At 42.3% G+C, this 12,356-nt stretch overlaps 2 protein-coding genes across 2 annotated transcripts; one reads left to right on the plus strand and one right to left on the minus strand.

The window, feature by feature from the left end:
* The first annotated feature begins 1,125 nt into the window (after nt 1-1,125).
* On the plus strand, nt 1,126-2,453 carry LOC107570216 (RNA-directed DNA polymerase homolog). The gene is made up of 2 exons (XM_016256423.1): nt 1,126-1,781; nt 2,082-2,453. The coding sequence occupies exons 1-2, from the start codon at nt 1,718-1,720 to the stop codon at nt 2,393-2,395; spliced, it is 378 nt and encodes a 125-aa protein (XP_016111909.1). The 5' UTR covers nt 1,126-1,717; the 3' UTR covers nt 2,396-2,453.
* Nucleotides 2,454-6,762: 4,309 nt separating this feature from the next.
* Nucleotides 6,763-12,303, minus strand: LOC107570212 (tripartite motif-containing protein 16-like). The gene is made up of 5 exons (XM_016256418.1): nt 11,679-12,303; nt 10,516-10,539; nt 9,459-9,618; nt 7,493-7,540; nt 6,763-7,283 (listed from the first exon to the last, which is right to left on the minus strand). Exons 1-5 carry the CDS (start codon nt 12,249-12,251, stop codon nt 6,763-6,765), a joined length of 1,326 nt encoding a protein of 441 aa, XP_016111904.1. The 5' UTR covers nt 12,252-12,303.
* Nucleotides 12,304-12,356: the final 53 nt, after the last annotated feature.

Here is a 12,356-nt window from a genome sequence, read left to right on the forward strand (position 1 = left end):
TTTTATTCATATGTAAACATTGTGAGATAGCTAGTTATAATGGTAATTAAACAAAGTTTTGCTCACTCAGTGTATTTTTGATTTTACAGTTGGGTAATTTTGTTGCAGTAGCACGAGATAGCTTGATTTAAAACTTTGAATTGAATAAAAAATGACAAGGAGGCTAAGCAGTCAAAAATAAAATAAGAACAAATAAAGAAATGACTAATGATAGCACAAATAAAAAAAATCATGATAGGCCTACAAATGAAATAAATTGCTTTTTAGTTTTTCGGGTAGGTCTAACACACAGTAGGGCTATTAAGAGATTTTTTTTTTTTTTACCAATTATCCAAATAATGTTTAATCCTAGAAAGCTATTATCATCAGAGGACACATGAGCATAACGTTTAGCAGATCAATGAATGAGAGTGCAACGTTACCAGAGTTGCCCATGCACCGTGTTACAGCACAGTGGGGCTATTGCAGACAGAAACAATAGTGTACTACATCGATGTTTCCTATCAGCTTGATTTTTGAGTGGACTTTGCTGTTCCGATGAGCATGAACGGTATATGAGTGGAGCACTCACATGGGCCTTGAGCGACTGAGCGGAGCACACACACACATAGAGCGGATAATACACAGAGCGTCACACCACGTGAAAGTGAATCCTGAGCAGTGAACTAATTTTCGGCAGCCGGAATTTCAGCGCATCTCTAATTATTGGTGACATTAGAAATGGATATTATATAATAGCTGCTTTTTTGAACATTTTAGCAATTTAAAAATATTAAAAAACGATTTTTGTACACTGCACTCCTGCTCTCGACAGACCCCGGTTGGGAAACACTGCTCTAAATAATGCCGCGAGTGGGGCTTGAGGAAGTGACGTCATCTGCGTCTGCGCAGTGCGACCTGATGCAGCCTGAAGTGAGACACCAGAAACAGAAATACTGCAAAATAATAATAATAACGCGACTCAACGAGACGAAATAATGTTATAATATTTCGTTTCGTCTCGTTTTGGTCACCGAAAATGAAGAGACATTTTAGCATAGTTTTTATTTTGTAAACCACATTATATAAGCCAAAGCCCGTCAGTAGATAGGAGGTTACTGGCAGGCGGAGTGGAGAAAACCTCCTCTGAAGTAACGCTTCTCTCAGTTCAACTACTCATAGGTCGGGACACATTCCATTGTAAAAGCTCTCATTGACTCTCATTGAGGGAAATTTCCTGGATCGCAAGACGGCGCACAAACTGCGAATTCATTTGGTTCCACTCGACTCACCCATCTCAGTCAGTGCACTCTGCAGGCAGTCTCTCTCACCTGTCACCCATTCCACGCAGTTGGTGAGGCTCGTTACGTCAGGCAACCACACTGAGAACATTTCCTTCCTTATCACTGACTCCCCTTTGGCTCCGGTGGTCTTGGGTCACCCCTGGCTATCATTACACAACCCCAATATAAACTGGCGTCAAAACACAGTCTCATCCTGGAGTGAATATTGTCATGCGTCATGTTTGTTGTCTGCTTGTTGTTCTGTGTTTTAGGATGAACATGTGGATCTGTCAAACGTGCCTGCTGAGTATCTTGACCTGAAGGGAGTGTTCAGTAAGTCCCGGGCTGCTTCTCTTCCTCCGCATCATCCTTATGATTGTGCGATAGATTTATTGTCAGGTACGTCTCCGTCTAAGGGCAGATTATACTCACATTCCGCTCCGGAAAGGGAGGCCATGGAGAAATATATTTCTGATTCTCTGGCAGCCAAGATCATCCGTCCCTCTTCTTCTCCTGCAGGCGTGGCGTTTTTCTTTGTGGAAAAGAAAGATGGTTCCCTTCGTCCTTGTATTGACTATCGAGGGTTGAACAGCATCACGGTGAAGAATACCTATCCTTTGCCGTTGATGTCTTCAGCCTTCGAGAGTCTGCAGGGTGCTTCCTTTTTCACAAAGTTGGATCTTCGCAATGCCTATCATTTGGTTCGCATAAGGGAGGGGGATGAATGGAAGACCACTTTAAGCTGATTCCAACTGCGGGCGGCATAATAACTAAAAGCACATTCCCCTTGTTTTGTTGTTCCCTCTTCTTCTCCTGCAGGCGTGGCGTTTTTCTTTGTGGAAAAGAAAGATGGTTCCCTTCGTCCTTGTATTGACTATCGAGGGTTGAACAGCATCACGGTGAAGAATACCTATCCTTTGCCGTTGATGTCTTCAGCCTTCGAGAGTCTGCAGGGTGCTTCCTTTTTCACAAAGTTGGATCTTCGCAATGCCTATCATTTGGTTCGCATAAGGGAGGGGGATGAATGGAAGACCACTTTTAATACCTACAGGGGGCATTTTGAGTATCTTGTTATGCTGTTTGGCTGTGCTGAGAGACATGGTCGATCAGTTCATATATGTCTACCTGGATGACATATTGATTTTTTTCTCGTTCTCTCCAGGAACCTGTTCAGCACGTCAGGTCAGTGCTTCAGAGGCTGCTAGAGAATGGGCTTTTTGTCAAGGCGCATCACGGTGAAGAATACCTATCCTTTGCCGTTGATGTCTTCAGCCTTCGAGAGTCTGCAGGGTGCTTCCTTTTTCACAAAGTTGGATCTTCGCAATGCCTATCATTTGGTTCGCATAAGGGAGGGGGATGAATGGAAGACCGCTTTTAATACCTACAGGGGGCATTTTGAGTATCTTGTTATGCTGTTTGGCTGTTTTTTCTCGTTCTCTCCAGGAACCTGTTCAGCACGTCAGGTCAGTGCTTCAGAGGCTGCTAGAGAATGGGCTTTTTGTCAAGGCGGAGAAATGCGTTTTTCATGCACAATCTGTTCCTTTCCTAGGGTACATTGTGTCGTCCGAGGGAGTGCGCATGGATCCCGACAAGGTGCAGGCTGTGGTAGATTGGCCAACCCCTGATTCCCGCAAAGCCTTGCAGAGGTTTCTGGGATTTGCCAATTTTTACCGGCGTTTCATTCGCAATTACAGCCAGCTAGCCGCTGCTTTGACTGCCTTTACCTCCACCAAAATGACGTTCAGGTGGCCAGGTGTGGCGGAAGCTGCATTTTCAAAACTAAAGATTTGCTTTGTTTCAGCTCCCATTCTGTTGGCCCCAGATCCATCTCGTCTGTTTGTGGTGGAGGTCGACGCGTCAGAGGTGGGGGTTGGTGCCGTTCTTTCCCAGCGTTCTTCCGTGGACGGTAAGGTGCATCCATGCGCGTATTTTTCTCATCATTTGTCTCCTGCCGAATGTAATTATGACATTGGTAATAGAGAGTTGCTGGCAGTCAAGGTGGCTTTGGAAGAATGGCATCATTGGTTGGAGGGTTCGGAGGAACATTAAACCTGATGCTTTGTCCCGCATTTTTGACCGATCCGAACGCCCGTTGTCTCCCAAATCCATCCTGCCACAGAACATCGTGGTGTTGGCTATGACTTGGGAGATCGAATTGAAGGTCCGAAGGGCCTTACAAGGGGTAACGCCTCCGCCCGGATGCCCATTGAGTTGTTTATTTGTGCCAGAAGGATTACGGTGCGATGTCATCCGTTGGGGTCATTCTTCCAAAGTAGCCTGTCATCCTGGGATTAGTCAAACAGTTTTTCTCATTAAACAACGGTTCTGGTGGCAATCTATGGCCCGTGACAAACGACATTTTGCTTTGGCCTGCTCTGTCTGTGCCACTTCTAAGGCTTTTAATCGATCCCCAGCTGAACTCCTTCAACAGCTGGCTGTTCCTTCGAGACCCTAGTCCCATATTTCACTAGATTTCGTGACGGAACTCCTGCCGTCTCAGGGTATCACGGTAGTTTTGACCGTGGTGGACCGGTTCTTGAAGGCAACTAATTTTATTCCTCTGCCCAAAATACCCTCAGCCAGAGAAACAGCGGTTGCTGTCATTGATCACGTCTTTCGTATTCATGGCCTCCCGGTGGACGTGGTCTCTGACAGGGGGCCTCAGTTTATTTCCAAATTTTGGAAAGAGTTTTGTCATTTGTTAAGAGCGACTGTTAGTCTTTCTTCTGGGTTCCATCCCCAGAGTAATGGTCAAACAGAGAGGGCCAACCAAGATTTTGGAACGTGTTGCGGTGTTTGGTGTCTCAGAACCCATCCTCTTGGACTCTCTTGGACTTTCTTGGGTGGAGTACACACACAATTCTTTACCAGTGTAATCTATGGGCCTATCTCCATTTGAGTGTAGCATAGGTTAACAGCCACCTATTTTTCAGAGTATGGAATCCGAAGTCGCGGTCTCCTCTGCCCACGCCTTTGTCCAGAGGTGCCACTGCACCTGGAAGAGGGCTAGAGAAGCCATCCTCCGGGTGGGGTTGCGCACCAAGGCCCAGACCGATCGCCACCGGTCAAAGCCTCCCATCTACGTCATTGGTCAAAAAGTGTGGCTTTCATCTAAGAATATTCCTCTCCGTACCGTCTGTAATAAGCTTGCTCCCAAATTTATTGGCCCGTTTACTGTCACCAAGATTATTAGTCCGGTGGCAGTCTGCCTCAAACTTCCCCCTGTGTACAGGAGAGTTCATTCTGTCTTCCATGTCTCCAAATTAAAGCCAGTTTTTCGTTCTACCATTAATCCGCCTGCCCCAGTTCCCCCACCGCCGCCATGCATAGATGGGGAACTCACTTATTCGGTAAAACGCATTCTGGACTCAAGGCGGAGGGGATGCGGATTTCAGTACCTGGTGGACTGGGAGGGTTACGGTCTGGAGGAGAGGAGTTGGGTTCCTGCTAGGGACATATTGGATAATTCGCTTATCGATGATTACAATCAACAGGTGGGTTCCTCTGGAAGCGCCAGGAGGTGCTCCTAGGGGAGGGGTACTCTCACGGTTCATGGATCCGTGTGTTCATTGCTGCGTGCCTGTGTATTGTTACCTGTCTGATTACTCGTTCAGCGTTGCTCCGGCAACCGTGGTGCTGACGAGCTAATCAGCGCGGCTGCACCTGCCGCTCGTTCTGTCCTGTCTTTATCTGTCTCGTTGTACTGCATGTTGTCAGATCGTTGTTTGTCCTTGCTTATGCTTGTTGTTCTCTCCAGAGTCTTTGTGCCCGGTGGATCCCTGCCTCGGATTATTTCCAGTGTGGGAAATCATCAAAGTCTCGCTGGATTCCACTGCCCTAGCTGGATCGGGTCAGGGCTTCGCAATCCTCGTGTGTTCACGTCTACTCACCTGAATCCTCATGTTTGGCTTGCGATCCTGTTTACTATTTATTGTCACAATAAATTACTTCACTTGCAACTGGATTCTGAGTTATCTATCCGTAACAACTGATTGCTCAAAGATTGAATCTAAGAGATGCATACCTGACAGTAGAGAGACACACAGCAGTATGTGAGTTCTGGTGCAGAGCTCCAGATTCACATATGCTGTGGGGTTTTCTAGTTACAGAATCCCCAACAGTGTTTTTTTCACTTCCCTTATATACCCAAATAAGAAACAAAGAAATCTTCAAATCAATTATAAAAACATAAAAGACCTTTTGGTTTTTTAGGTTCTCGTGACCCAGGGTCGCACCTGGCTGGAGATAGATAAACATTCCTACAGACCCTGAGGGGGACACACCCCCTCCTCAGCAGAACAGAATTCTTCAATGGTTTTCAATCTTTCTCATAATATAAGTGACTACTGTGGAATTGAGATCAATTAACCAATCACACAGAAACCTTTAGAATGATCCGAAACATGAAGGGGAAAAACAACAGATTCACAAGATCCATGATATGTGGTATATACATATTCTTAATGAACTTTGAGTGAAACCTTTTGGGGGAAAAGAGGGAGAGGCAGAGAGGGCAGGAGGGAGAAGGGGGTCGTAAATGAGCATGGAGAGAGGTGTTGTTTGCTCTCTTTGGAGATCTCTTCTCCAGATTAGTTTTATGGTTTTGTTGCATGGCATCTGTTTTGTGTGAGTTCCTTGGTTTCACTTGGTTTCATGAGGAGATAATTTCATAAGAAAATAATTTCACTCCTTACAAGCTCCTACATTTCACAGATGACACCACACTTATCGGCCTCATTCAGGATGGTGACGAGTCACTTTGTCAATTGTCAATTTGTCAAAAAGGCTCAGCAGAAGTTGTACTTCTTTCGCCAGCTGAGGAAGTTCAACCTGCCACAGGAGCTTCTGAAACAGTTCTACTCTGCCATCATTGAATCCGTCCTCTGCACTTCAATAACTGTCTGGTTCAGCTCAGCTACCAAATCTGACCTCAGAAGACTTCAGAGGGTAGTCCGGACTGCTGAGCGAATCATTGGTACAACCCTCCCTTCTCTCCAAGAACTGTACTTATCCAGAGTGAGCAAAAGGGCTGGCAAAATCAACCTGGACCCCTCACATCCAGCACACTTTCTCTTTGAACTGTTGCCGTCTGGTCGACACTACAGAGCACTGAGCACCAGAATGGCCAGACACAGGAACAGTTTCTTCCCTCAGACAATCCATTTCATAAACACTTGACAATAAACATGGAACACACAACACTATCATACATTTATTTAACACACATGCTTACATACATTTAGAATTTGCACATATCATACTTATACATACAAAGTTGTCTATTTTTTATACTGTTTTTGCTATTTTGTATATTGTCTATTTTGTATATTTGTATATTATTCTTTTTATTATCTGTGTCCTGTCTTGTCACTGTCATTCTGTTGCACTGTGGAGCTTCTGTCACTAAAACAAATTCCTTGTATGTGTAAACATACCTGGCAATAAAGCTCTTTCTGATTCTGATTATGGGTAGAATCTCTCATCAGTCTATTCTGATTCATCAACACAGTTTCACTGATGATCCAACACAAACATAAAACCCAGGATAGAGCGGCTGAGTGAATGTGGTCTGGACTGTGTGGATGAGGCTCATTGTGTCAGAAACGCTGTAGAAGGACAGAGTTCCTGCACTGTGATCCACAAACACTCCTATTCTACTGCTGATGGACTTTACAGGGAGATGAGTCCTAATGTTATTGTGTCTGAATGAGTAACTGGAGGGAGAGCAGAACAAACTCCAGGACTGATCATTAGATCCAAACCCACACTCATTACCGTCTCCCTTCCTGCTGATGCTCTTATATGACACTGATATATACACACCAAACCCGCTCCATTGCAGATCCCAGAAACAGCGTCCACACACACTCTCTCTACACAATACCTGATAATACTCATCAAATCTGTCTCGATGATCAGGATACGACTGGACTGTGTCAGTGGCAGTAATCACTCTGTTCCTCTCAGACAGACGGAGGTAATTATTCACTGTGTTCAGATCCAGAGTGAGCTTACGGGAATCTGATAGAGATAAAACACATCAGATGAATCTGTTTGATATTCATGTAGCTGAAATCTTCACGTTCAGTGTATCATCAGTGTCTCAGATGACCAGATATCTGTGCAAATCATCATTTACATAATCAATGATAAAACTCTTCTTTCAGCTTCTACAGGAAGAACATGAACACACTCAGTGAGTTTTTCTGCTGGTTTTCTTACTGACTTACATTGTAGGAAGTCGTTCCTGGTTCTGGGAACAATGCTGGTGAATGTGACTGTGGAAATCAACAGACATGAACAGTGTGATTCTCATGATCCTGCATCCATTCCTAACACATTTCTAATATGATGTTCTCCATTATATGAGATGATAATGGACTAATATCTAAGAGCAGATGAATCTCCAGGGGCCTCATTTATCAACAGTGCGTACGCACAGATGTGTGTGTAATGAGTGCGTAAGAACAGTTTCACACAAAGTGTGGAATATACCAGCTTGTACTTATATGTAGAAATGTGTGTAAATATCAGCACATCTCTGAGCATGCTCACGCAGAGAATCTAGTGGTAGAATAGCCACACTACAAATACAAAGCATTTAAGAGTGTCACAGTATGCATTAACACTAGAAACGCCACGGGGTAACTTTTACCTGTGGCGGTTTTTCAAATGTAAATAAAAGATTTAAAATAAAACATCCAAGTCTCCCAGTCATTGACTTTTACTAAAATTATGCAATTTACAATCCAATGTTGTTAAAATTGATTTAGATAAAACCAGATCAAAAATGGGGCATTTATACCTATAAGCGCCAGCGGGTCAAATTTACCCGCTATATAATGCATGTATTTTCACGCTGTCATTTCTGTCATGGGTCGGCTCAGCATCTGACAGTGACCCAGACATCATATTTAGATGTTTTAGCCTCACGTTACTCTAATTGGTCAAACTTTGGTTTAATTATTTAATTTTTGTCTTGCCATATAATTTATTGTTCGCTACTGTGTTGCTATTCTAGTCTGGCCATTTCCTGAAGAAAAAAAAAATCAGATCTATATGATGTAATGAATAAAACCATTTTTTGATTACCCAAAGTTTAATGGTGTTGTTCTCTTATTCAAATTATAAATGATAAAACTAAACAAATTTATAAATATTTAGGTGAATCTGTGCGCTATTTGTCATCGTATCATCCTATGCAGTGTGGTGAAATATTATTGCTCATTATTGTCTATAGGCTATTTTAGTAATTTAAATAGCATGGGTTATCTTAATACATTGATTAATGACACTGTATTATAATATTACACCACCCAAATATTTAGGCTACTACCTTCTAATTTCCATTGTCAGTGCAGGCTTTTTTTTTTTTTTTAGCTTAGGCTACGAACGTTATGAATTAGTGTAGCCTGCATTAAAAAAGTCTTGAACATAAAACAACAGAATAAAAATATAGTTGATGACTAGACATAATCATTTCATGACTCTAGACACTTCTTTGTGAAGACAGTGGCATAATACAGTGAAATAATATGTTCTTTAGCCATATAAATACAGTTGTCATGTGCGTGGGTAAAATTTACCCGCTGGTGCTTTTAGGTATACAGCGACCTCTGGCAGTTCTACTGTTAAGCAATCTAAAATGTCCTGTGATTCCTTTAATTATAAAACATTAAATTTATAATTTGTCTAGTTTTAAACAGTCAAGTTGTGTAACTGTTGTCAAACCCTATAAAAGACAGCTGTGACAAATGTTTGTCTCAGACTGTGCAATGGCTTATCTTTCGTTATTGGAATACTTGGCAAACAATGCACTCCACAGAGAACGCGTTTTCAAAGACCACGCTGAGAGTGAGAGCACAGAATGGCTTCTCAGTCGGTACCGCTTTCTTTGCCATGATTTCGGTGAGGACACATACATTCACGTGATTTATAAAGGGAGGTGTTGTCACCATATATGGTTCATTGGAGACGTTTCCGAATGCAAATGACCGTGAACATGAACGAGCATGGTACTTACGCACGTGTGGGATTTATCAACAATGATTGCTTACTCATGTGCGTAAGAACTGCGTGCACACGTTTGATAAATAAGGATTTTCTTGTACCTAGGCACATTCTAAATTTAATTCATAGGACAAAATATAGAACCTTTTCTACACACTGTTGATAAATGAGGGCCCAGGACTTTACCTCTGTCTGAGATCTTCTTGAGCTCCTCTTTACAGAAATCCTCCAGTTTGTCTCTCAGCTGATGGACAGATTCTCTCAGATCATCAAAAGAGACGAGAGAACTGAAGGAGTCATCATTTACGTCTGTAGATTCAGGAGGTGCTGAGAGAGACTGGAAACTCTACAGAAAACAGAAATCAAAACTCATCAGCTCCACACTTCACTCAATAACCTGCACCGACATCAGATTTGTGCAGCTCGTGTTGACTTGACTGATCTTTAGTAATGCAACTCAATCCAGCACTTTCGCAGCATCAGCTTCATTCTTCTCATATTCATTATATCACAGTAGGGCTACATATTCTAGTATTTGCCACTTATACTCTATGTGAACTTTCTAGGAAATAGTTTGGATGATAAAACATCTGCTAAGAACATAAATCTGAAACTTCACAAGGACCCTTAAGACTCAGGTTTGGTTTGGTTTCAATATGCTGAAGCAATGCTAATATACAGCCTGACTTCGTGTTTGGGGTCTTCACGGTCAAATTCGTCAATGTGTTATAGCCAAATAAAAATAAATTTTATTAGGTTTGAGGATCGCCTGATCCAATTTTGATGAACGTTAATCAGAATTGGTACTATCAAGTTCACTGATTTCACCATGATGTAATAAATCAGAAGCAAAACTCAGATAAAAATTTTAACGTTTTGAACTGTTGGTGGCGCTAGTGGTGTTTGACAGCTAAATATATCTTCCAGAAGAAAGAGCTGAGAGAAATGATTCCTAAGAGATTTCCAGAGCTGAAAGCCAACTTCACAAGGACCCTTAAGACTCAGGTTTGGTTTGGTTTCAATATGCTGAAGCAATGCTAATATACAGCCTGACTTCGTGTTTGGGGTCTTCACGGTCAAATTCATCAATGTGTTATAGCCAAATAAAAATAAATTTTATTAGGTTTGAGGATCGCCTGATCCAATTTTGATGAACGTTAATCAGAATTGGTACTATCAAGTTCACTGATAGTTCGCTAGTGGTGTTTGACAGCTAAATATATCTTCCAGAAGAAAGAGCTGCCTTCTCCGTCTCCTTCAGCTGCTTCTGCAGGACAAACGGATGATAGTGAACGTCACAGAAAACTACTGCCACTAAATCATCATGTAAAAAGATGAATTCAGTAAAAGTGGAGCTGATAACTAATAGCTGTAGGTTCAAACACCAGAAATTATTTTCAGTTACAATCATCGTCAGGGGCGTCATGCACTCATTATCTTTGAGGGGGCACGAGTTGGGGGGGGGGGTCGTCATGTGACATACAGCAGCCACAACAGCACTTATGTTTTTTTTCTCGAAACATCCCCATATCTTGATTCTCATCTTTATAGATTATGTTGATCTATAGTGGGCGATGGTCAAAGTAACCTAATATTGTTATCTATTAACTATGCATAAAAACCTGTGTTTACTTAATTAACAGATATGGATGTCATGCCATAACATATTTTAGAACGACTGAGTTTATATTTAATGTGAATTTTACAATTTTATTGCAAGTTAGGCTACTAAATCATAACACTTTCATTGTACAGAAAGAGAGCAAAGAACATTTACATTATCAAAAAACACTGACAGTCTAGTTCAAGCACTCTCAAAAACTCCCATTAAAATCACTGAAGCTGTTTACACTAATAATTTATATCTTACATATTCGTACACACATCTGCACTTTGTTGTTTCTGACGAGAGAATTCGCCAGAAAGAGGTATTCAGTGAGCGAGCGAGTGAAGAAAACACTGGCATTTTAGCGATGACTCATCTGAACACCTCTGATTGGTCATTGCATTCATAAGCTCAACAGCATTGTGTGTGATTGGTTAATGCACAGTGCTGTAAAATCTAGCTCAGTGCCAGCCAGCGAACGCAGATTTTAATTTAGCAGCTGATGACGATCTGAACGTTCTAATCACACCTATTTTTTGTCTTTTGGAAGCTACATTCAAAATCCACTTGGCTCAAAAATCTGAGGGGTCACGTGCCCCTCACTTTGAATGGGCATGACGCCTCTGATCATCGTACATGAATTATAGTGAAGATTAAGGCTTGTTTCACACCATATGCGTACATCTAGTAAAAGTGAAACTAACACAGACGTAGAGCTTCACACTGACAGTGTTTCTGTGTAATTAAGCTGTGACTGTACACTGAAACTAGACTATTGGATCACTGCACTGACTAAATACCTGTTTCTCTTTCCTCTGTGCTGCAGCTGATACAATGTTGTGGTTTTTATGTTCATATTTCGTACACAGCACACAAATGCATTGTTCGTCAGTAATACAGTACATTTCCAGATGCTTCTCATGTTTCTGGCAGATCATCTCCTGCAGTCGTCCAGTGGCATCAGTCACTTTGTGTGGCTTACGTGAATGAAACTCCTCATGATGTTCAAAATGAGTTTGACAGTAAGATTCCTGACACACCAGACAGGACTTGACGGCTTTGTATTTTCTTCCAGTACAGACGTCACACTGCACATCTCCAGCTCCAGCGTCACAGTCAGCAGAGAGTTTGGTCTTCTTCAGTTTCTCCACCACTTCAGCCAGCATGGTGTTTCTAGCTAAAGCAGGTCTTGGACTGAAGGTCTGTCTGCACTGAGGGCAGCTGTAGACTCTCATCTGATCCTCCTGATCCCAGCAGTCTGTAATACAGATCTTACAGTAACTGTGTCCACAGGGAATGGCCACTGGATCCTTCAGGAGATCCAGACACACTGCACACAAGAACTCATCCTGAGAAACTCTGGCTTCTGCCATTTTACTGCTTAAATACAGAGACACAAACACACAACAGCTCAACTACACTTCAGTTTCTCTTTCCCTGAAATCAGGTGATTCCTGGTTCTGTGTTTGAGTGACGTG

Source organism: Sinocyclocheilus grahami, unplaced genomic scaffold (genome assembly GCF_001515645.1).
Source record: "Sinocyclocheilus grahami isolate Dianchi unplaced genomic scaffold, SAMN03320097.WGS_v1.1 scaffold1427.1, whole genome shotgun sequence".
NCBI classification, from domain to species: Eukaryota; Metazoa; Chordata; class Actinopteri; order Cypriniformes; family Cyprinidae; genus Sinocyclocheilus; species Sinocyclocheilus grahami.